Source organism: Contarinia nasturtii, unplaced genomic scaffold (assembly GCF_009176525.2).
Source record: "Contarinia nasturtii isolate CC-2019 unplaced genomic scaffold, AAFC_CNas_1.1 Cnas_scaffold_187, whole genome shotgun sequence".
NCBI classification, from domain to species: domain Eukaryota; kingdom Metazoa; phylum Arthropoda; class Insecta; order Diptera; family Cecidomyiidae; genus Contarinia; species Contarinia nasturtii.
The window spans coordinates 10444049-10469403 of record NW_022197544.1 but is presented as its reverse complement, the minus strand read 5'-3'; the positions used below and the strand labels follow the sequence as shown (position 1 = coordinate 10469403).

General features: G+C 32.2%; 4 protein-coding genes and 1 long non-coding RNA gene across 8 annotated transcripts; 2 read left to right on the top strand and 3 right to left on the bottom strand.

Annotated features, from left to right (window-relative positions):
- Positions 1-507: 507 nt before the first annotated feature.
- Positions 508-5219, top strand: LOC116352359. The gene is made up of 4 exons (XM_031784899.1): positions 508-686; positions 1625-1656; positions 4780-4919; positions 4988-5219. The coding sequence occupies exons 1-4, from the start codon at positions 632-634 to the stop codon at positions 5154-5156; spliced, it is 396 nt and encodes a 131-aa protein (XP_031640759.1). The 5' UTR covers positions 508-631; the 3' UTR covers positions 5157-5219.
- Positions 1241-5356, bottom strand: LOC116352360. Its single transcript, XR_004202281.1, has 2 exons — positions 4692-5356; positions 1241-3437 (listed from the first exon to the last, which is right to left on the bottom strand). It is a non-coding gene; the product is annotated as an uncharacterized LOC116352360 (long non-coding RNA).
- A 1610-nt stretch (positions 5357-6966) lies between these two features.
- LOC116352630 (protein kintoun) lies at positions 6967-10223 on the bottom strand. The gene is made up of 3 exons (XM_031785361.1): positions 8498-10223; positions 7401-8425; positions 6967-7330 (listed from the first exon to the last, which is right to left on the bottom strand). The coding sequence occupies exons 1-3, from the start codon at positions 9644-9646 to the stop codon at positions 7108-7110; spliced, it is 2397 nt and encodes a 798-aa protein (XP_031641221.1). The 5' UTR covers positions 9647-10223; the 3' UTR covers positions 6967-7107.
- A 261-nt stretch (positions 10224-10484) lies between these two features.
- On the top strand, positions 10485-12218 carry LOC116352125 (cytochrome b561 domain-containing protein 2-like). Its single transcript, XM_031784437.1, has 2 exons — positions 10485-11517; positions 11587-12218. The coding sequence occupies exons 1-2, from the start codon at positions 11398-11400 to the stop codon at positions 12100-12102; spliced, it is 636 nt and encodes a 211-aa protein (XP_031640297.1). The 5' UTR covers positions 10485-11397; the 3' UTR covers positions 12103-12218.
- LOC116352122 (SWI/SNF-related matrix-associated actin-dependent regulator of chromatin subfamily E member 1-like) lies at positions 12105-17818 on the bottom strand. 4 transcript variants are annotated; one of them, XM_031784428.1, is made up of 12 exons: positions 17641-17818; positions 17403-17519; positions 16136-16183; positions 15339-15463; positions 15029-15235; positions 14498-14953; positions 14214-14411; positions 14025-14051; positions 13008-13539; positions 12855-12931; positions 12507-12777; positions 12105-12417 (listed from the first exon to the last, which is right to left on the bottom strand). In XM_031784428.1, the coding sequence occupies exons 2-12, from the start codon at positions 17467-17469 to the stop codon at positions 12350-12352; spliced, it is 2076 nt and encodes a 691-aa protein (XP_031640288.1). In that variant the 5' UTR covers positions 17470-17519; positions 17641-17818; the 3' UTR covers positions 12105-12349. The 4 variants fall into 4 exon arrangements, with proteins under 4 accessions (XP_031640288.1, XP_031640289.1, XP_031640290.1 ...); XM_031784429.1 differs by having other exon boundaries at positions 17645-17818; XM_031784430.1 differs by lacking the exon at positions 14025-14051.
- Positions 17819-25355: the final 7537 nt, after the last annotated feature.

Here is a 25355-nt window from a genome sequence, read left to right as displayed (position 1 = left end):
AAAAAATGGCAATACGACATTTTTAAGTTGCACTACCAATATATGAAGCGAGTCGCATATACTTGCTTAAAAATGGCAAATCATTATATGATACATATTCATACTTTGTATTTTTTATGCCATTAGCCATCATCATGGCTTTACTGTTGATTTTAGCGAATGCGAAAACAATAGTATGTATATTTGCTGCCGAAATATAATACACACTCTTAACACAAATACCAGTTCGATCGCGACCGCTATGTAATGTTTACGATTAGAGTTAACATACATGCTTTTCGTACATTTGATGATTTCTGTTTTTTTTTTTTTTTGTATTTACACAGCTAAAATAGTTTAGATTGGCCACATATTAAACCATAATATATAATATTCCGTCATTCGATCAAATTATAGTCCCAAGTACGAATTATCGAAGGTTTACTGTCGGGCTTTTTCCAGTTTTTTTTACAATTCTGATATTTTGTCATATAAATATCTCCAGAAGAATAATTCTTATTCAGTCGTCATCATTCCGCTCATTGCCGTTTGACATTCTTTTGACAAAAAAATAATAAAATTTGCACATTAAATAGAATAAAATCATTTTTTTTTAAATAAAAGTAAATATTCAATTAGTATATTTTACAACATGAAGTGTTTATTTATTACCGCTATTTTTTGTCTCATTGCCATCGTTTTAACAAGTAAGAAGAATTCATTAAAAATATTTTGTCATTTGGTTGATATTGGACATAAAGTCAAAAGATTTTTTTTCAAAAAACGTCTATATAGTGAGCAATTTGTTTTAATTTCAAAAATAATTGGAATTTTGTTATTCGCATTGGTTTTGGCGAATCATAAATGTTAAAAAAAATGACTGATTGTTGAAATATATGACAATTATAGTGACAAGTGAAGGTTTACCATTTTTTTTGTTGATGACTATTCAGAAACTTTTTGTATTCCGATGCATTTTTGGATTAATTTTGAGTGTGTTCTTTTTTCATGGAAAACAACAATATTCTATTCGAAAAAAACATCTTGTAAATACTTATAAGTGTTTAATTCAAACAAAAAAAATTATTCGACTTCATTTTGAAAATGTTGTTTTTGTAATCACTGATCATATTGTATGCGTCATTTTACCATATACATTATTTTTGTTTAAAAACCAGTTAAACCACATCAGTCTACACTTATCATTTCCATTATCACAGACAAAGTATAAATGAAATAAATAAAAGAAACAGAAAAAAAGTCCACATTATTTGTGTACGACGTATAGTCAACACTAATACTGTTTATTTTTTCAACATCAATGATAATTTAACAAAAATAATTTCATTTATAAATACTATTCATAAGCAAATTTATCGATCAATGCATTGTTACCACATCATCGGTATTTTTCATTATTATTATTATACAATGATGGATTTTTTTCGTTGCTTTTTAATCAAATTTAAAATCAGTTCCAATATGGGAAATTTGCCGTATTTAACACAGTTATGTGACTACAACTTTTACAATAAAGTAGTTATAAAAGAAAAATTTTAGTAAAAAGTAGAGAAAAAATAAAACTACTTTTTATGTATTCGAATTTAAATTAATAATAACAAAAAATCTTTTTGGATCTTCTTAGGCAAGTCTCAGGTACAAGGCGAATCTATCGAGGTAATTAAAATAAAATTAAATAAAAAGAAAGTATTATATTTTTATACATACTAAAGAAAACATTAATTGAGAGCCTGAAACCCAAAACAAATTATAAAAATTCTTTTCGGAAAAAGAGCATAAGAAATTATTGAGCGCAAAACGAGAATATAGAAAACTGAGAGTTAAAACAACACATAGAATACTGAGAGTAAAAGTAGCATATATCGATTTTCTGTTTTTACTCTCAATTCCGTATGTTGTATTTTAACTCTCAGTTTTTATTCTTCTCATTTTAGCACTGAAAATGTATTTGTGTTTATTTGGCACCGATAAATATTATATTTGCTTTTCGTCAAAAACATTTTATTTGGATTCGTATAGAACAAAATGTAATAGAAGAATTTGTTTACAAAGCAATAAAATAAACAAAAACAAATGCTCTAATTTCACGTCGCTACTGCGATACGATGAGTATACTGTGATTCCTATATTTATGCATTGACCAGTGTAAATCCAACAGCAATTTACCGTTATTCGCTAACACACCGAAGATATACAAATATGCTGGTGTATTCGCACCGAATTTCATGTTGTGTATTATGCGTATCTGTAAAATCTTATTTTTTTTTTAAATTGATCTGCAACGACAAAACTATTTGTCGATTTCTTAATTCAAAATTTGAATTTCAAATCATTGTTTTTCAGTTCACATTATTATTAGCCAAATAGGCTAGTGAATATCTACTGAACGATCGAAAAAACGTGTACGTAGACCGCTTTTGTATAAAAAATATCTCAAAAGAATATTGTAATGGCGCATACAACAAAAGCCAATAGACAAATTGCTGAAAAAGTGTTCAAAGTGCTATCAATCTGTACGAGTTCGGGAAAGTACTGCACCAAAATTGATGTGCTCCAACAAAAACTGATTTTCAATTCGTACTATTTAAAATCAAACTGGAGTAAAAAACGCTGTTCCTTCGATCACACATTAAAACGGCGAAAGTTAAAAGATGCCTCGTTGTATCCAAATCATTTTTGAAAGAGAGAATGTTGACAAACAATTCACTAAGTTAATCTCGTGTCATATTACATGAAAGAGAAAAAATGCAACGCATTGTGACGAAAGCTAAATATAATATTTTTCGGAGTCAAATAAAAACATATTTACTTTCAGAGCAAAAATGAGAAGAATAAAAACTGAGAGTTAAAATATAACATATCGCTTGTTTGTTTTGTCGCCTTTAAGGCCTTATTTGCTAAGCACACGATCGTAATCGTGGACGATTTCAATCGTCTACCGATTGTTATAAATCGTTCACGATCTTGATCGGCAAAGGGTTTTTCATAATCGGCGACCGATTTTTCACCGATTTCGAAAAAAATCGTCCACGATTATAATCGTTCGCGATCGTGTGTCTAGCAAATAAGGCCTTTAAGAAATTATATTCTGTTTCAGTTCTCAGTTCTGTATGTGCTCTTTTAACTCTCAGTTTTTTTCTATCGTATTTTTCATTTAAAATACATTCTTATGCTTTTTTTCCGAAAAGAATTTTTATAACTTGTTTTGGGTTTCAGGCTCTCAATTGTAAGACGAATAGATGTTATCGGCATAGCTTCTGGAGTTGGCGATCCAAGGGGGGAGGGTAATTTCAATATTTTCCAAAAATGTAAAGGGGTAACTTTTTCGATTTGGTCTCGCACAAATTCAAAAATGTTCCTAGGGGGGGAGGGGGTGTCTCAGAGCATTTGCCTAAAAAAACCCTAGCAAATTGAAAGATTTTCCTTCGCCAAAAAATCTACGGTGTTCGTTCGTTCGTTCGTTCATTTGTTTGTTCGTTCGTTGTTCGTAGGAAAAGTATGAAAATAAAATAAATATTTTATTAGTGAAATTGAAAGTAGATTATATTTTACGAATTTTGATATTGAAATAAATAAATTTTGAGAAAAAATTGAACAAAGCAAATATTATTTACTTAAAATAAACAGCGATCAATATAATAATTAAATTTGCATTTAAAACTTCGAAAATATTCAATTTTATACATAAATATTTGGAAAAAATCTTCAGTTCAAATATTAAAACAATATTTAAAATAATTTATTTGAATTCATTTTATTAATTGTCATCGATTAAACTGAGCAGAATATTGTTGCTGTGATAGAAACAATACATATACACACAAGCATAAATCTATTGAAAATATCGAGAGGAGAGTATGTTTTTCGATGTTTTTATTCAGACATTACTTAGCCATAAGCGCTGAATAACATACTCTCTTCTCGATATATTCAATAGAAATGTGATGACGCTCAAAATGGCAAGTATTCATCAGAGACGAAGCTGAGCAGTGCACGCATGTATTGTTTTTGTCACAACAACAACAGTCTGCTCCGTAATATCAATGACAACTAATAAAATGAATTGAAGCAAATAATTTCAACTATTATTGTAATATTCTAATTGAAGACTTTTTCCAACTATTCGGGAATAAAATTCTATCCAACTATAGGTATAAGATTGTATATTTTCCAGCGATGGCTTTTTTCTATCTGAATAGCGCTAGCTATTCGCAGCGCCTGTACAGCATTGCTGCCCAGATGCTGAATCGTAGCGGTTGCCGCACGCGCAATACACTTCGTTTGTGCCACACAGAGCATATACGTTCGCGTTCGTTCTCTGTTCGACATGCGTTTGTATACTGACTATGGTATTAGTGTATCATACTCTGTGAGCTCACTGGTTACTTAGACTATATGACAATATGTTGTGTGGTACAAAACGCGTGCGACAACCGCTTCGATTCAGCATCTGGGCAGCAATGCTGTACAGAAGCTGCGAATAGCTAGCGCTATTCAGAAAGGAAAAAGCCATCACTGATATTTTCTATAATCGATTATTTTAATATGTTAACGCAATTGATTTCTACGGACGAACGAACGCACAAAATAAAAATATTTTTTGCCTACGAACGAACGAACGAACGTTCGTTGACAGCTCTGTTTCAAACAGTGTAAGGTAAAGATAAAGATCCCAAAAAAATTATTTTTACCGATCACAGAAATGTCAAACATTTTTCCCCTCTTTACATTTCTTTAAACTTTAATCATTCCATTCTGCTAAATGTTTAATGACAATAGTATCGTCACCGATTGAAACGGCAATCATTCAGTGGCAGCACTAGTAGTAGTAGCACTACTTCAAGTGGAAATGGCCCAATTATGTTCCAGCAAACCTCATCTTCATTCCAAAGTCAGGGGCCCGTTGGAAATGGACATTTGTGAGATAAATCGCTAAATCTAAACGAAGAATAATAATTATATGCTCTTTAAACACTTTCTTTTATAGAGAATCACGATTTGGTGAAAATGGAGGTTCCAGTGGACATGTGTCATACACCTCAGGCACCTACGATCCAAATACAAAAAAAACTTACATTTATCAAAATATACATCAGGCAATTCCAGTTCCAATACAAGTACCAATTTTTAACTCCGGAAACCAGAAAAAAGATTAATTAACTGTATGCATACTTTGTACAATTTCATAATAAAGAATGACTCTTTTTTAAATAACTATATATGTTACATATTGGGTGTAGGCATTAATTTCCGGAATTTTTTTGGTTCAAAGAAACATTCATTTAATAATAATTAGAATGAGTACATTAACCAATGTATTGCCCATCGTTAGCTATGACTTCCGCCTATCTTCTTGGTAGCTTGTCGATTCCGCGTCGGAAGAATTCCTCATCTTTTGAAGCTATCCAGTCATCGATCCATTTTCGCACTCCTTCAGCATTTCGAAACGATATCTCGGACAAGCCCATTTGCATCGATCGGAACAAGTGGTAATCAGAAGGAGCAAGGTCTGGAGAGTACGGGGGGTGATCAAGCCGATCCCAACCGAACGCCTCTATCTTTTGTTTGACGATGTGTGCTCGATGTGGCTTAGCATTGTCGTCGTGAAACAAAACTCGATGGTGTTTTCTCGCTACCAACGGCCGTTTTTCGTTCAATGCATGCGCCAATTTGTTCAATTGTTGTCGATAGCGTTCAGCTGTAACCGTTTCACCTTGTTTTAGCAGCTCATAATACACGATACCTTTCTGATCCCACCATATGTACAACATAACCTTCTGGCAATGAATATCTCGTTTTGGCTGCGAAGGTCCTGGTTGGCCTGGATCAACATACGCTGCTTTACGTTTGGGGTTGTCGTAATAGACCCACTTTTCATCGCCCGTGACAATTCGACTCAAAAACTATGTTTTTTGTGTTCTTTAAGATGTTTTTTGCATGCTGTGATTCGTGCTTGGAGCTGATTTTCAGTCAGTTGATGTGGTACCCATTTTCCCAACTTTCGAATCTTTCCCATTGCATGCAAACGTCTTGAAATGGTTTTTTGGTCGACATTTAACTCCATTGCGAGTTCTTTTTGGGTTCGGGCCGAGTTTTCGTCCAATAATGCTTGCAAATCTTCATCTTCTAACTTTTTTGGCTGACCTGGGCGATCTTTGTCTTGAACATCAAAATCACCACTTTCAAATCGTTGAAACCACACGTAACATTGTGTTTTTGAAAGAGCATGTTTGCCATACAATTTCACAAGTAAACCACGACTTTCAGCTGCAGTTTTCTTTGTAAAGAAATAGCTTAACAAAACTTCTCGCAAATGCTGTTTCTTTCTCCAACTTTCAAAATTTTCCATCGTTGAAAAAAAATATGATGCGCACAAACAAATGAAACACTCTTGACTGATTTTGACAGCATTTGAATAGGTCTTTCAAACGACATACATGTCATTGATCTTTTACAACGCAAGAGCAAGTGGTGACATCTGATGTCAGATTCCGGAAATTAATGCCTACACCCAATATATTCTCATTACAAACGTCAATTTGAATTCATTATGTAACTTGTAGCTGATTAAAAAAGGATAAGAAAAAATAAATCCAGAACTATTCACGGCATACAATGTGTGTTAACGTAACGTTATCGCATGAAACAATTAACGGATTTCACGAATCTTCTCATCATTTCTGCTAAATTAAAACAGTTAAAATGATAATGCAGACCATTGTCGATAACACTGAACTTGAAGCAAAAAATTCAAATAAAAAACATGATTTAACATGATAATGATCAAGCGATTTGACTCCAAATGGAGATGACATAAATTGTACGCAAGCGTTATCGATGTATAGCAATCTCAGCCTCAACTGATACCTGCATACGATTACACGAAAAGCAGAACATAACTGACCAGTGTCAATAGAGTTTCCATGCGTGAAAACTAACCACACTTTGAATTTAAAAAAACGTGGATTTACTGTTCAAGCATATTTATTATTTATTAAAACTACTGATGCCAAAACTCTATTCTTGTATATTGGTTAAGAAGTTACGTGATTAAGAAGAGAACAAGTAATTGTTGCACATATTGTTGAATCAAAAGCTACATAGGAACTAAATTTCAATATCGAATATCAAATTGGTTTTATTTTCGGTGTCCTTGTTCTTGATGACGTCGATGGGTGCACTGGATTTTTGACAGCGAGATGGTCCCATTTGTAAATTATTTTCATAATCTGAGGCTTCACCTTCGCTATAGCGACGTTCTTGATTGCGCTTCTTCTTCTTGCGTTTGTTTTCTTTAGGTTTCCGTTGACCAATAATAGTCGAATTAATTCTGTAATTAAAATCAAACAACAAAATAATGAAATGTCGAGATCTAAAATCATCTATTTTCTGGAACATACTTGAAAAGTAATTTTCTACAAAGTTGCTTATCGAAGCGGACAGTCTTTTTAACGCTCTCGGATTTTTCAACATCATTTTCTTCCGGTATGCTTGAACCAATACCCAAATCAATTGATGTGGCACAGCCATATTCATCAAGTGAACATTCTGGTGTTGTTGTACGATCATATGAACTGTGACGTTTTAGGATGCTTTTTAATGGGAACAAATCCATATGATGTTCATCGTTGCTCGATTCAGATTGTGTACGAGACTTCAGGTCATGCTTTAAACATGCTTTATTGGCGTCATCAGCAATTTTCGCTGTAGCTTCTTCAGTATGTTTTAATTCGTCGCAATGTGATTCAGATAATGAACGGACTTTTTTGTTTTCTCGTTTCGTTTTTTTGGGTTTGGGACGGTGAATGGGCACTTTAATAGCTTCATCATCTTCTTCGTCGTCATCAGTTGTACTTTTAGCTTTAAAATATTTATTGGTGATTTCAATTCGAAGTTCTTCATTTGACATGGCAGTCCCAACTTCGACAAAACTTGTTTTTACAGTTCCATGATTTTTTTCATTGTTGTCACTGTTTGATTTTTTTTCGTTGCATATGACTGTTTTACAATCTCCTGCACTCAAACCAACTTCATATGAAGTGAAATGTTCAATTGCATTGAGTTCAATTTGAATAACAACATTGTTATCCCAAGTTTCAATTCGTGGAGATTCCGAAATAATGGCCATTCCATTGGGTATGGCAAAATAAAAAGCATAATAATTGTTAAAATAACCAGATCCAACTGTTGAGAATTTGACGCGATAACTGTTTTTCGTGCCAATATAAACGATTGAGTTGGACTCGACATTTTTAACGTGTAATGTAAATGCAACAACATTTTCGAAACGATTATATGTAAAATGCGGTAAAGTATAGTTAATTGATGATTCTAAAAACGAATCTCCTTCTTTTACTTTTGTATTTTGCTCTTTTTCCGTTACTGATGATGACCCGATGCTAGATATCAAATCGCTTTCTAATGACTGTGAAAGAGAAAACAGTTGTTTATATAATAATTTTCTAAATTAGAACAAAAATGAAGTGAATTAACTAACATAATGATTGGAATCATCGGTGAACACATCATCATCCAAGCCCAATGAACTATCCTCTTTGGGACTGTGATGGTCACTTTCAACGCCACTATCTTCGCGGCATAGATCCAAGATACCAAGCTGCTTTCTTGTGGTTAAAACTGGCAGTGTTAGTGCTAATATTTTCGTTTGATTGTCAAACTGTGCCTTTCCCAGTTCTTTATCCACATCAAACGGTAAACTAATTGTAAGTTTGTACTTGGCTGGCGTATCACATTGCATATAAATTGATTTTATGTTTACATCCAGAACAACATCTTTGGATGAATCCAATAACGGCAAATGAATTTTGATTATTAGCTCCTTGGGTACAGTTATATTTAATTTAGCATCCAATTCTTCAGTAAATTCATGCATTTCTATGTGCCGTCTGTGTATAATTTCGTATTCTGGTGTCGTATATTCATCGATGGTCACAGTCGCCATTGGTTGCCGCTGATCATCATGATTATCATCAATGTTTTGACAATTTTGTTTTCCAATGAAAGATTTTCTATAACCATTCTCAGGCACCGATCTTTTTCGAATTACAACAGGTGTAGACGATCCTTTATAGTTTAATTTTGGAAATTTCAAATTCTTAATACTATCAAGTGTTAAATCGAACGTTGTACGTACAGCATCATAAGCCGTTTCAATGACTAATTTTCTGAATGCTTGATTTTTCTTTGCCAAATGCAAAGTATCTGGATGAAAGATAACATCGAAAACGGCACAAATCACTTTATTTTTATCAAAATCATGTTTTGGCTTCGACTGCACATACGGCAAACTCCAATGCAGACCTTTTTCACCAGTTTTCACATCAAAACCACATTGACTGGTGGGTTTTTCGATGCTGTCACACTTTGCAACATTGATGAATATTTTTTGATTGCCATTCGCAATTGATTTTATTACAAATCCCGGTTCAGGACTTATGAACTGTACATCAATGCCGCGTTCGGCTTCAAGTTGTTTTAATTCGGCTTCATAAATACGTCGATTTTCTGGATCACTAATTTCGTTACAATACTCAATAAATAGATTGCGAAACTTTTCCGATTTAAATGCCTTAGTGAAACGGTCACGTTCATCAGTGGTTAAATCCAAATTTCGCCTACTGCTCATTGTTGAACAATCGGAAGTTGACACACTGTACTATGTACGAATTGAATTTTTCATGCAAATATACACGAGAAACCAAACAATTACTGATTGCAGAAAAAATGGTTAAAATTCGATATTGATGATTCAAATAAATATTAAAATCGGTTTGTTTTTAAATGACAAATAAAATTGAAATCACTCTATGACAATTTAAAAAGGTTCTAATACAAATGGTGTAAAAATTATGTCAATCACACACAGTGAACTACGCAGTACGCAAACTTTTAATCTAAGCATATGAACTGTTCGATAAATAAAAATGCTACAGAAAAAAATGTTGTCGGTGTTGCCTACAGAAACGCGGATAATATGATTGTATATACGCTACGGATACTATTTTGATTGTGTTTGTATGTATATGAGCGTTGTCTCTTCAACTGTCATCTAGATTTTTCCCGAATATATTTGATTTTGTTTAAGTATTTGTGTTCTTTTTTGCAAAGCTATAGTTTGTTCGATTATCTAATACCATGACCGGTGGCCGGTTCATTTAAGACTGTTCTGATACAAACATCTTGCATGTACGTTTGTCAATTTATTTAACACTGAATCGATTACATAAAAAATGTCTACATTTTTACACAATATGACACAATTTCAATTGAAAATTGCAACAACGTCGGCAACGTATATTTTATTTTGTATATGTTGAATATACGTAAAATGTGACACGTTCGTGTGAGCGTCCACGTCATGCCTTACATGTGTGTATCTCATTTCCTTACTTTAAGCAGAGATAACTAGTATGTTTCACTCACGCAGTTCGATTGTTTGTTTCTAATTTGGTTGTTCTTGTTCTTGTTTTTTTTACTCCCTTCGTAATTTCAATCTATTTATATGAGAATTTTGCTTTTGATATTCGTCTATCGAAATAAGCATGGAAAAATTTTGTTTTCCGGATACTTGAGTATTACATTGATACTCTTTTTACTCATGATTTTAGTTGCAGGCCAGATAAGATTGTTAAGGCCAGAAATATGTCTAATATTTTTAAATTGAAAAGTGAAATAATCAATTTGTTGGCAACTTGTCCAAACTATTTTCGTATTTTTTTTAGTTTGGATTATTGTATTGGAACGGGGAGTAGGTCTACTTTTTCAGTAATATCCATAGTTCTTTTTAGTTAAAACAGCAACAGTTAAGATTTGATTAAATCAACTTGCACAACTTTGGATAACATGGATTGGATTTTTTTTGTTTGGGTTTAGTGGAAGTGATAGTTTCATCACTAAGAAAATAATTTTATATTTAGAACAATATTATTCTAGCATTTTTGGGCATTTTCACTCTTAAGAAAGAGCCATATATTGGTAAGTATTAAATCTTTTTGATGCGATTGATGTTTGTTTGACAGTCAAAAAATTATAAATCAGTCACATAATCTAGTCAGCCGGATAGTTATGTCAAATTTGGGACGTGTTTTGACTTTAAAAAAACAAGACGATTATAGTGAAATTCAATGACAGAGATCTTGTGTCAAAAATTAAACAGTATGTGTGCATAAGTATTCGTGCACAAGTGTACGTGCACAAGTGTACGTGCACAAGTGTGCGTGTACATCATTTGTTTGCCGGATTTTAAAGAGTGTTCGATGATAAAGCACACAATTTAATGATTAGGTAATTGAAGTTTAATGACATTCAAAGATCATTCCACAATCGATCGAATTTTCAATATTTTCCAAAAAGTTGATTTTGGAATCAATAATTATAATGGCGTTGCACATTTTAATGCGTATATTTGGAGTTTTTGTGGTAGCAACTGTGTGTTTCTTTAGTATTTATAATGGCACAACACTATTCACTCTTCATCCAGTGCTTATGTCTTCAGGAGTAAGTGTCAAAAATCATAGAAGTTATATGTTAAAATATATAATACTTGACAACAATTTTGGTTTACAGTTTCTTTTGCTAATGAGTGAGGCGATCGTTGCATTCACGTCGAATTCATTTGTGGCTAGTAATTTAAAATATAATGAACGATTGACATTGCATTGGATGCTTCAATTGAGCGCAGCTACATTGATTGGTCTTGCATTCTTTAGCATTTATTCACATAAAAACAACAATAATTACGACCATTTCGTTACGCGTCATGCCAGTTTAGGTTTGACCACTTGTCTCATGCTTGTTGGCACAATGTGCGGAGGAATTGCTGCCCGCTACAGCTCAGCATTCAGAAAAAAAATTAAACCGGCCTTACTGAAAATCATTCATTCCATAGTTGGTGTGATTACTTATACAATGGCGATTATCACATTCTGTCTTGGCATTGATTCGGAATGGTTCCGTGCTCAAAGTGGCGCAAAATTGGTAACAATTCTTACATATTCAACTGGAATTCTTGCAATTCTTGCACTTATTCAACCTTTTCTATCCATCCTTACAAAGATGCGGAAGGTTAATAATGAAAATTGATCTTTATATACTTACGTTCTTTATTACTATTTTATATGAGCAGTCCAAATTAAAAATACATTTATTGAAATTATTATGCGAAATAAAATAAAGCACATATGTGTGCAATGCTGAAATTTTGTTGGATTTTATATTATTGAATTATCATTATTTTTTTCATATTTTTCTACGAAATTTCAAGAAAAAATTATGTTCCTAATTTCTTGCGCTTTTTATTATTTCGTGGTGCTCCAGAAAATATTGATCATCATTCCGCTGGTGTATCCAGTTTTGATGAGGTGTCACCATTGACGAATTCTGGTTTTTTGTCTTTTTCTGAAAAAAAAAAAATGATTTTAATTTCAATGAAATAATATGTTTACTGTTGTATACAGTTGTTCTGCTAAACTACTAGATATAGTTACCGTTTGCCTCAATTTCCATTGGAGTTGGTGCTGGTTGTGACGGTGACTGTTGTTGCGGTTGTTGTGGTGGTTGACCTGGTGGTAATGGTCCGTACATTTGAGGTGGTTCATTCATGACTGGATTCGGGCCTGGTGGCATTACGGGAGCTCCGTGCTCAGATGGATAATGCGGTCCCTGTCGATAATATGGTTGGTAATTAGTTGGTGGATGCGGATACATTGGGTAGCCGTATTGAGGACCAGGCGCATATTGTGACGCATATTGCGGATTCTAAAATAAATATCGATAATAAAAGTAAAAGAGGTTAAATTAATTTATTAGGTAATAAGATTTTATTTCGAATTTACCTGCTGTTGATGTTGATATGTGCGCGGAGGATAGCCAGCTGGATAGTTTGGATGTGCTTGGTGTGGAGGCATCATTCCTGAAATGATTATTAAATAAATTGGACTGAACGATCAAGCTTTGTAGCATATAAATGAAGCTTTTTAATAACTGACCAGCGTGTGGTGGTGGAATTTGATTTGGTTGAACAGGTGTACTATTAGGAACTGTTGCCGGTGATGTTTGTTCTTTTGTTGGTACTGGTGTACTTTCTGATGTAGTCAACAGCTGACTTGAATTGAGCGCTTCAACTGGAGACGGTTTTGATTCTTTATTGTCTGGCGTTGTGGCCTCCGAATTCTCCCTAATTTGTTCCTTCTCATCTTTCTCGGTTGTTTCTGGCTCTGCAGCTGGTTTTTCTTCGGCTGGTGGCTGTTGCTGTTGTTGCGATGGTGTTGTTTCTTCTGGAGGTTCGGATGTCTTTTCTTTTTCCGTTTTTTCAATTTCGGGCTCATTTGCAACCACGACTGGTTGAATTGTCGACGGTGCAACTGTTGGGACATCTTGCGGTTCGGGTTCTTTTTGCTCTTGTTCCTTTTCTGTATCACTTGGTACTGGTTCTGATGTTGTTGATTCGGTGTTTGTAGTCAATTCTTCCTTTTTCAAATCATTTTGAGCTGGCACAGCACAGTTTTCTGTTTTCATTGGCTGAATAAATATTAAAATATTTTGAAATTTATGATAGTTTGTGTAAAAATTTCTTTGTTGAAAAACACAACATTATTTACAAGTTTTAAAGCAAACCCATGTGAAAAAATTGATAATCGGTAATTTGAGGACATTTTTTACCTATCTAAATGTGATTGTCTTGTACAAAACAAGACGATTATAGTCAACTTTTGATTTAGACAATTTTACGTTCAAAATTGGCCGTTTGACTATATTTGTGCCACATTTATATAAAACACAATCTACTTATATCGAATTAACCACTATAAGTAGAATAAATTAGTTTACATTTAACTAACTGTTATTCACATTTCTTGCACATGGGAATACTACAAAACTTAAACAAAATTTCATTCGCAAGGATCTAAGCGGTTGTAAATTTTTCGCACGTTTTGATTTTTTTTTCACGCTTTGGTTAAATGTATATATGTTAGCATGAAGTAAAAGGTTAGAGCATGAGTTACCTGTATGGATTGATGCAAGACAATCATCTAACAGGACAGTATGAGAGTAATAAGTGATGATGTTGGATAAATTTGTATGTATAAGTATGTAGAATGAATTTTTTGTAGTTTTTTTTGAATATAAAAGCAATATATATATAAGAAAGCAACTGAGTTGATTAGAATTTTTTTAGTATTTATCTAAATTACCTCATGATCACTGACTGGTGCTTCGGTAGCTTGATTTGGTGCTTGATGCTCAACACTATTTTGCATTTCTACATCATCTGGTCTTGTTAAAATCTTTGTATTATTCATTTCATCTATCATTCGTGGTCTATGCATCAACTCATACTGACGGTCTACCATTTTTTGAAACGTTTCATCATCTACAGCCGGCTTGCAATGCTACAAAAGAAAAAAAAATGATCAATTCGCACATGAATCCGCATAAATCAAAATGAATGTGATGGATGTTAAAAATATATCCAAACCTTTTTCAGTTCTTCTTGAAATGATTCACTTGATTCGATCAATTTTCGCTTTTTTGCCTCAAATTTCTCTTCCATTTGCAATAGTTCAGCTTCTAGTTTCATTTGATGCATAGTCAATGAATTAACTTGTTTGCGTAAAACAATCATACGATTGGTAGTGACAACGGTGCGTACATCTGGCACAGCCATATCCGAGAAAATCTCATTGATAAGACGATGATTGCGTACAAAACGAGCATATGCGACGTGTTTAACGGAATAGCCATCATCTTGATCTTCTTCGTCTTCAGCTGGTTGAATATCAATGCGACGATCTTGTTGTGATGCTTTTGTTGGCCGTGACGGTGTGTCGTGCGAGTCATTTTCGTTACTTGCTTTTGCCTTGTTCTTGGCTGCCAAATATTGCAAAAATGCTGGTGAATTGTGATATGCTTTCAACGCTTTATCATACTCTGCCTGCAAATCAAATCAATTAATTGTTAAACATATCATATGTATTTTTAGTAAGATTCGTGAAGATGAATAATTTACCTTTTCTTGTTCATATTCATCAATGTACTCTTGTCGTTCCCTTGAAGGTAGTTCACGCCACATAAAACCAATAATTTTTCCGATTTCCCATAACTTGTGATCGGGATTTTCGGTTTTGACATTATCCCAAACACGACGTGAATATCTCATGTATGGCATTAATGGTTTTTCTGGTGGTTTTGGTGGTCTAGGTGTCTTTGGATCAAACTGTTGGTTTTCAAAAAGAAATAAAAATCAACATACATTCTATTTTTGCAATAAGTTATTATCCTTTTATTGGAATTAACCATTCCTCATTGCGTTTGCTTACAATGTTTGAGGTTTTGCTGACTTTTTGTGGTGTAAAAGCTGGATTACCATGGCTATTGTGAGAAAATGGATTCGAATCCTTATTTCGATCTGATTGACTTGATCCACCAGATGCACGCAGCCGTTCTGTGTTTAATTTAAAATGCAAATCATAATCATAATACATTTGTTATTGGCACATCAAATTTAAACGTTAGTAGCAAAAACAAAACGAAAATGTTCAACAATTTCAAACAGCGTCCAGAAAACACAGCGTAGTAAACATTACAACATATGATGATTTGATGCAATGGTAGATAGATTAAAAACTATCATAATAAAAACGTTTATGACCGATTTGTTCAATCAAGTTTTTGTTATTTGTTCAGTCAAAACATTTGTTATAAAAATTGTTGTTGAATAAAATGAAATAGAACAAAACAAAATATCAACATTAATAATAATCATGCACAAAATACATTTAAATATACATAACTAGCTTTAGATAACATATATTGTTGAAAAGAAGGGACACAAAGAGCAACAAAAAGAGTGTTCGCAGGATGTCTGAAAGCATTCAAACTCAAAATTCTAACAAATAATAGCTACATTTTGAATTATACCCATTTAGTATTGCTAACAATGCAAAATAATTAACAAATCTATCTAAGAATATGATTGGTAGGCTTGAAAGCGAAAGCTTATTTCACTTTCATTATTCATGTGAGTCTGAGTCTATTTATGAGCGTATGTATGTTTGGTAACTATACGATAAAGGAATTAAGATTTTTTTTTGTATCAATTTGAATCATAAATTACCTTTCAAAATGTTGAAAGTAACGGGTGAAGAGGACATCATATGCGAATCTAAAGAAAACAACAAAAATAAAAAGAAAAAAAAGTAGCACAAAACTCTAAACCCAAAATATGTTGTGCAATGTTTTTGATTGTACAGCCAAAATCATTTTTTTGTTTGATGTTGCCCAATTTTATTGATGTTAATTTATTTTTGTTGTTGTTGTTTTTCTTTAATTTTCATATTATTTATTCGTTAGTAAGAAATGTGCAAGTTTTTTTCTTTCACTTTACAGCTGCTCTGGAGATGACAGAACCCGAAGGAAGATGAAACAAAATCTTATATTACACATAAGAAAAGTAAGTAGCTGTTGTTGTTGTTGTCTATGTTTAAATCAATAATTCTATGCTCTTTTTTCTCAACTTTTAAATTCCCTCGACATAGTCCTTAAAGTGAAACTAACTAAACAAATGTCTCAAAAATACATTAAAACTGTGGTACAAGTCTTTTTTTAAGAATCAGTTTTTCTATTATTATTTTTTTCAATCAAAATTCTGAAACCCCAAAGATTCATTAAATTTCCAATGCGTTTAAATCGATTCAAGGTTTCTTTTATGTATTGAATTTGTTATTAATATGAAGAAATGAAAGTTAAAACATTTGAAAAAATTATACTGAATACAATATCTATAGATTCTATAGAATTAAGCACATTAGTGAAGCATTGAACTCTGTTGCTTTTTTACAATTCAGTAAATTATATTGATGCCAATTTTAAATACATACAGATACATATAATGTTTTTGCCAATCCGAATTACAATTTGAGAAGTTGTCACATTATAAAATGTGTGTGAATGAGCGTGAGAGTGTGTTTATTAAATCAATTGATTTTATAAACTTTATTTTTAATTTTTGTTGAAAAAAATCAGTTATTCTTTTCTTTATGATTTTTACAATGAATTATAATAATATCAATTTCTAAAGCCCATTTTCCATAAGTTTGAATTGAAATCAAAATCTTTTCATTTCTCTCACACACATTGAATCCACAAATATTTCATGCTATATATGGTATACATTGAGCAAAGAAAAGAGATATATTTTTGTGAAAAAATTAATAAATAGAGATTGGGCCATACATAATACAATCCAAAGAAAGAAAAAACAAAATCAGATGAGATATTTTTCTCATTTGAAACAAACAAAGAAAAACAAACACACAGCGAAAAATAACAAGAAAATTAAATTTATGTACGAACAGAGTAGAAGAGTGAAAATGTAAACTCACGATTTCCCGGCGTTCCAGGCATCATAGTCGATCCAGATAATTGCTTACAATTTTGCGGTAATGCCATATTCAAAAACAAAGTTTTAGTCTTTTTATTTGTTGTCAATGTTCACCACTCTAAAAATGTTGAAGAAAAGCATTATTTTTAATACACTTTATATATAATTGAGGAGCGGTGAATTGTTTCATATTTTAGAGATCTGACAACAAAATGACGCTTTGTTTTTTTTATACTTACGTACACACTAAATATTTTTAATTATCTCAGCTAAATAATATTGATAAAAATAATTTATTTCGTTTTAATATGCAACTTTCGTTGTTATTTAAAACAGGATTAAGAAAAATTAATCCAAAAGCACGAACAATTTTGAAAATAATCCTCGATTATTATTTGAAGTACACATAGAAAACGAAAAACACTAGACAACAGACGCCATTAGTAATACCAAGTGTCATCGACGCGCTTTTATCGCTGTAGGCCTTTTTAGGATTGTCACAAACACTAAAGATTTGGCTTTAAAAGCCAAAAGGCTCAAAAGATTTAAGGCGGAGAGTGGTGACATCTATCTATCTATCTAAGAATCATTTTAAAACCTTTTAATTGAATAGTTGAATATTGAATTTAAATGTTGTATTAGGATCATTTTTTCGATATTTTAATATCATTTTGGTTATAATAACGATTGTAAAAAGTAGATATCTGACGTATTAATTTTGTTCAAAAGCAATGAATTTAACTTCAAATTAAAACTGTGATAAAGATTTTAAAATTTTAATCATGTTTGATTAACAGTAATGTTATAACTTAATGTACAACGGAAATCAACTACCGTATTTTTATGTTGTGTCACGTTTCTAGAATGTCTTGAGTAATATCAATGGAATAAGTTTATAATTTCAGTTGTTTGTGATCGGTAGCATGTTTTGTACATGCGTTTTGATGAGCCGTAATGTTCCAACTTGTTAGTTGTTACTGCTCGTCAATCTTAAAAAATAAAACAAATACACACTCAAATGTAATTTTGGTTTTTGTTGTTTTGTTTTGAACCTGTTTTTTTTCTGTTCAAGGTGAATCATCCAGAAGAGCTCAATTTTTGGGTGCTTTACAAATGCTATGTTGAAAAAAAATTGTGATCGTCGTTCATACTTTAAACGACATCACAAAATATTTCTGACGCAAATAAATTGATATTGTTCTCTCTATTTTTCATCTCTAGTTGGTTATACATATTCACAAATGAATCAGACTTTTGTGATATTTGAATTTTCGTGATGGTACAGTTCAATTGATTTGACGAACGTAAATCCAACTCATCGCATATTATATATATCGACGAAGAAAAGCACTCAACAAATACTATATAGTTTAGAGAAGTAACATGCGCTACAGAGCGGCGACCAAACATGTTTATCAAATGCTATACGTTGGAATTCATAACAATTGCTAGGCAGGTGCGATTATTATCAGATGACGTGTTGTGTGGGAGTATAATATGACATCTTACTATTTCTGTACTATAAATATTTATGTTGCTTATTTTGTTTTATTGAAATAACCTAATATCTCCACGAACAACACGAACACTAATGGTACTAAAAAAAATCAATACTGCACACAAAAAAATATATTTTCAAAACTAAACGATATTCCATCTTATTTTTGTATTTAGATGACAGTTCGTTTAGATTTAGTATTTTTCATCTAGCTTGCATTTGAAGTAACGATTTTTGGTATTCTCTTTTGTGCGAATCTTCTTCGGTTGTGTGTTTTTTCGAAATCGATTGGTAACTCATACATCCCAAAACATAACCAGTGTTTAAAATTCTCTTGAACTTGGACTGATTCTGATTGATGGTGCTAAAAATTTGATTACAATGTTTCTGTTAGTTTTCTTGAGGGAAACAGATAAAATAATTTGCTCGGATTCCGTTTGGTTGTTAGAAAGCAAATATGATTTGGCTTTCGATTGAAAATTTGAATATTTGCAAATTATTGTCTCATATAGAATGATTTTAATTGGAAAGATTTGATTGAGTTGTTAATCTGCTGTATCTGTAAGGTGCTGCAATTTTAAATGCAAACGAAACAAATTATACATTTCAGAAATGTATGAGATCGTTCATAATTTATATTAATTATTCATATTATGCTTATGAAATTTGAATACATAGGGGAGAGGTCCGTAGATTGAGACGGTCTGTAGGTTGAGAAAGTCAAAAATTTTGACAAATGGCAACTGGGAGTACTGTGGTTTATACTTGTGTTTGAGACAGAGCATACCAAATTTTTTTTAGAAAAAAGTAATTTCGAAAATTTTCCTCAATTGGAAAAAGCCTAGCCCTTTTAGTCAACGATTGGAAACGCTGCAGTTCAATTGATGATAGCGTAACTGTCTCAACATCGACAGAGCCATCTACATTGTTCAAAAAGTTGCCATCGTCATCGTCGGAAGAGGACGTTGACTTTTGCATGATCTGTATGAAGGACTTTCCAGCTAAGTTGACTCGTGAAAACTCTGTCGAATGCAACAAATGCCAACGTTCATTTCACTTGAAGTGCGTCAACATGACCCGAAGCTATTACACGTGCCAATACTGCGACTCTGATGGCGATCTTTCTGAATAAAAAGATTATTGATATTTTTTATTCTCTTTTTTACAGCTCAGGCCTTTGTAAATAAAGAAATCAATAATAAACATTTGAATTCTGAAGTTTTTTCAAAAAAAATCTAACCGTTTTTCAATTGATGTGTGTGTCTCAACCTACGGACTAAATTTTTTCTAAGCAAAAAATCTCATTTTTGGCAAATTTGTTATAACTTTTTTATTTTTGAAGCAATGCAACTACTTTCTTCGGCGAAAATGTAGTGAAGGCAAATATCTTTCCAACGATATATAGCTCTCCCTGATATATTTTTTGATAAAAAAAATTTGACCGAAAAACAAAACCCGTCTCAACCTACGGACCTCTCCCCTATGGAACAAAGTAACTGAGTAATGCGCTATATGTTTTATATGAAAACGTCACACGAATCTCCCCCGAAAACGACATCTTTGGTCTTGCAGCAGAAGCTGTTTCTATGCTGAAAATTTCATTTCAGTTTAAAAAATTTAAAATATTATTCATGTAGAATTGTACAAATATTTCAAAACGTTGAAATGAGATTTACAGAAATATGCATTTGAAAATTGTTTTAAAAAATAAACACGGCACAGTCAATTTCAAAAATTTCAATGAATAATATTGTTGACATATTTTCACGATGACAGCTATTTTTGCGGTACAAAATTGACCCGTTTGAATGATTTGTCAATATTGAACAATTGAACATACTCTACACACATGGGGAAACAGAGATGGCGTTGTCGTAGCATGTAGCAAAATATATGTTTAACGCAATATTCGGCTTGAACAAAGCGATTTCCCAAGATCAAATGACGCATTTTATTTCATGTTTGCTTTAGTATTCTATGTTTTTAACGTGTTTGCGCCGCTTCAATTCACCTGGGTAGTTTAAATCCAATCCAAAAATAACTGTAGTAATTTGAATGAAATATTTTGTGTTTTTTTATAGTCCACGATGAGATTCACACTTCCAATTTTGGAATGGCAAATGATTAATAATTAGTACTAAATGATTTAGAAATGTGAAATAGAATGCTATTCAAGGCCATCGACAAATCACCGGTTTCAATGACGCATTCGCATTACTTGTCTTGAACCTTTTCTTATCACTATCACTCCATTTGTTTGGAACGGACTTTGCGAATGAAAAGCAATGGTGTTACATCTAATCAACAAAAGCAGCCTATAGTCTTATATTTGCTTCTATTTTGGTCCAATGAACAACAATATAATTACGTTTGGGGATGGCCAAACCTGTTGAAGATTAAACAGACTATTTTGATTGATACGTTGTTTCTTTTCGGAAAATTTACAAAAAACGCAGTTTTGTTCATAATAAGTTTTTTTTTGTTTCTTTAAGTGTGTCCAATCAAATTAATAACTTGATTAATACTTGAAACTACAATATTTACTGATTATATTGTAGCTACAATGTAGTGCTGCGCATTGAACTTGGAAATGCATTTTATTTTCGAATGCAACCCGTTTGTCCACTACGAACGGAATAATTTCATTAGACAATGTCTTGTTTATAATTTTTCCATTTTTTTGTTGCACATAATAACGAAAACAACACAAACACCAACGATAAAATGCATTCTCGAAGTTTCTCTACTGACGTACATTGAGTGCACAAAACACTAAGTGTTTCTCGATACAATAAGCACTGAATATTTCTCTAATATCGATAACTTACCGGCTACGTTTCGATAGGATTATGTGCTTTCATAACTAATCAAATGTTAATTAAACTTGAAAAATATATTAACCTTAGCCACTGCTACATTTGCAGTTGAATGAATTGATTAAAAAAACATATATTACAAGGCTACTTGTATCACACATTCAAGTGTATATGACGTCGTCAATAGAACTCTTTCGCAGATTGTCAACCGTGTAGCAACTTCAAATTTTCTATGCACTCATACAAGTTTACACGTGTTGCATATAAATCAATTTGCGATCAATATCCCAATAAACCATTTGATCCATTCTGTAATGCCATTTGTAGCACATTATGTATACATGTACACATTTTGTACACATTATGTATACAAACTCGATATTGAATTCTCAAAAATATCTATACATTTGCTTCAAGGGGCAAACTACTTCACTTTCGTAATTCTTATAATTCAATCTAGTACTCCGATAATTCCAAAAAATTCTATATAATTCCATACAATGCCACATAATTCCAAACATTTTTTGAAGTATTTTAAATAGTTGTTTATTTACACAGAATTTTTGTATGAATAATATTATTTCAACGATAATATTTTTCGATATTTTTTTAATTTTCATAAATATATTTTTATGCAAGTATATACAACCGAAACCAAACTATTTTATTGGCTTCATTTACTGAACGAATCGTTTCGAAAATTGTTTGCACGATGTGTTGTACAATTTGCATAGCAGCGACGTTGTATACTCATACATTCAAAGCATCGCTCTTCACGTACACACACATTGTCGTACAAATCATTTTCGGAACGTTCCCTTCGTTTCAATCACATACAAATGAAACCAATTCAAAATAACTCTCCGAAATCTGTTTGTATGAGAAATGTCGAACCGGTATCATTGATGTGATATACAAGTATGAAAATATATTTATGAAAATATAAAAAATATCGAAAAATATTATCGTTGAAATAATAATATTCATTTAAAAATTCTGTGTAAATAAACAACTATTTAAAATACTTCAAAAACTGTTTGGAATTATGTGGCATTGTATGGAATTATATAGAATTTTTTGGAATTATCGGAGTACTAGATTGAATTATGAGAATTACGAAAGTGAAGTAGTTTGCCCCTAGATTTGCTTGGACTTGATTAAATTCAATTGAATTGGGCTTTTCGAATTAGACGAAAATCTGAAGAAATAGTTGCACTTCGCTTCTAGGTATATGAACAAAGAAAACGTTAAAATGATGAAATTTTCTCATGCCGTAGCCGATAAGTAAGCTATCAAAAAAAAAAAAACAATTGCATCGCAACTATTTTACGACATTGAACTCAAGATCAACCAAATGACCAGATTGGATTATTCTTTTGCTAACCATATTAATGGCTGAAACTAAAAAAAAACAAAAATGGAATTTGGCCTTTTTCCATACCAAGTGCAAATGATGCTAATCTATGTGAAACAGAGTGGCCTGTTCGTTTTCTGTTCCGCATTTTATAGCGTATGCATTCGAGACTACTCGTGCAATCTGAATACATCGTATTAAGTAGGTTGGTTTTTTTCTTCATATAAATTTATATAGATTTATTCGTTTGACGTCAATGAATGAACGCCATTCGGTTCTCTTGTCACCATTTCCCCCACTGTGTTCTTTCTATTTTTGTACGCGTTGATCAATTCGAATTGCTGTTAAAAGCAGTCGGCTATCTACCAGCCTGGTCTGACTTGAGCTTGAACCTGATTCTAGATGGCAATGCTTCCGATACAACGTATATTTTATTATTATTCAACTCTTTTATAGCTTGACGGCCCGTTTTACATATGTAATTATAAATGATGCTTTTTGCGTCATCGAAACAAATTTGCCGCGAATATCTTTTCTACTTGAACGTCGTTTTTTTCACGTTCGTGCGGCTTTTCGTTCTTTACTCCCTTCAGTTTCATCTATTTTTTTTCTTTTTCGTTTTTTTTTCATACGAGAAGCTTTTACGATTTAGCTTCATATTGTTTAGAGGAATTATTTTCCTTAAAGTTATTTTTAGTATTTGTCACGATACTTCGTTTTCAATAAATGTGTCGACTCGACACCGCCATTGCTACGGTTATTGGCAGGATTTTAAATAAATTTATTTAATGACAACGAAATATTTGTGTGCGCAAACATTTAATATTTGAATTGCATTCAAGGGAGCTGATGGGAAAAATTTGTTATGCACCATGCAGCTAGACACACCAATTCACGTTTATCACTACAGCCACCCCACTCGCGAAATATGCACCATTATTCGCGGATAGATAACACATCAACTATTAAAGCGAACTGCATTTTCGGTTAAAATTTTTGCATGTACTTCTATGTTGTTTATAAAATCTGCACTAACAAATTATGTAAAAAACTATCAACTATTTTTCCAGCTTTATGTCTGAAATTTTAAACCTTCAATACGATTCTTGTGAGTTTCTGCTCGTTGATGTTATGGTAAGTTTCTTTAAGTTGTTAATAGTTATGCATGTTGGAATAGTTTATAATTCAAAATCGTTTCACACAAATTGGCAAATTTCTTGGGAAAACAACAAATTAAGTGCTCTTCTTAATTAAAAATAAAACTTGCAACTGATGCTAAACCATAACAATCAAATCACCCACGATTCACTATATGGATGCCAAATTGACAAATTGGTATCTAAAGATAAACCTGAATAGAATTGTTGAAACGAATTATTTAAACGTCATAAGTCATGTCTTATACTAGGTCAATGTCGAATATTGACATAAAATAGAAAAGAAATTTATAAATGTTTTTATAACAAATAATTCCAAATATATCAACACACTTTCAATGCAGACCAAACAACAGTTCCATGAAAATCATCAAACTGATCAAGTAGCACAGCTTACAATTTACGAACGTTTCTTTCCTTCTGCTATTTCAACGATTAATAGAAGATGTAAATTTATTCTTCGCGCACACACTCTCTCCACCTCAATACTTCACGCGGTGTGTGAGATGATTTTTAAAAGTTTTTCTAAATATAGTTTTCTGACATAAAGCAAAAAAAAAAGTTACTTGTTAGATCGGCTCTTGGTCGATAATTATGTCAAGAATGTTGATGCATTTTTCAAAAAAATGGTAGAATGAACAAAATTTGAGATCATATTTTATGGTTTACACTACGATAGCATTTAGAAAATACTTTGATCATTGACGACAAAACTACTTTTTCATACATTCATGACCAATAACGTTTAACAGTGTGATACAGCATACTTTCTCACTCACACGTGAAACGAAAAAAGGAAGTAAAATATTCGTCAAAATCCAATCGAATATTTGTACCATATCGATTATTCGTTCACAAAATTACAAGAAGATTTCATCGAGGAAAAAAACACCAGATATCCATAAAAAGCGTTCAGATATCCATAATACATAAAAGTAAGTGGCACTCATACCGCAAAAATAAAACCTCTACATTCAAAGCGACTGATATAAACGTTCCGAGTTATAAATATAAAGCGCGTGTACACAAATTTGTTCACGTATAATCCTCTCGTTTATTTATTCATTGTTTACTTTTGCTGGTGTATAACCACACTCCTCTGGAGCAAGCTTTAAATATTATGTGTGTA

Coding starts and splice junctions, on each gene's coding strand:
- LOC116352359 (XM_031784899.1), top strand. CDS start 632: ATGAAGTGTTTATTTATTACCGCTATTTTTTGTCTCATTGCCATCGTT. Junction 1,657..4,779: donor TACAAGGCGAATCTATCGAG/GTAATTAAAATA, acceptor TAATGACAATAG/TATCGTCACCGATTGAAACG. Junction 4,920..4,987: donor CCCGTTGGAAATGGACATTT/GTGAGATAAATC, acceptor TTTCTTTTATAG/AGAATCACGATTTGGTGAAA.
- LOC116352630 (XM_031785361.1), bottom strand. CDS start 9,646: ATGAGCAGTAGGCGAAATTTGGATTTAACCACTGATGAACGTGACCGT. Junction 8,426..8,497: donor CCGATGATTCCAATCATTAT/GTTAGTTAATTC, acceptor TCTCTTTCACAG/TCATTAGAAAGCGATTTGAT. Junction 7,331..7,400: donor TGTAGAAAATTACTTTTCAA/GTATGTTCCAGA, acceptor TTTTAATTACAG/AATTAATTCGACTATTATTG.
- LOC116352125 (XM_031784437.1), top strand. CDS start 11,398: ATGGCGTTGCACATTTTAATGCGTATATTTGGAGTTTTTGTGGTAGCA. Junction 11,518..11,586: donor CAGTGCTTATGTCTTCAGGA/GTAAGTGTCAAA, acceptor TTTGGTTTACAG/TTTCTTTTGCTAATGAGTGA.
- LOC116352122 (XM_031784428.1), bottom strand. CDS start 17,469: ATGGCATTACCGCAAAATTGTAAGCAATTATCTGGATCGACTATGATG. Junction 14,954..15,028: donor ATGAATATGAACAAGAAAAG/GTAAATTATTCA, acceptor TTTGATTTGCAG/GCAGAGTATGATAAAGCGTT. Junction 13,540..14,024: donor TCTTGCATCAATCCATACAG/GTAACTCATGCT, acceptor ATATTTATTCAG/CCAATGAAAACAGAAAACTG.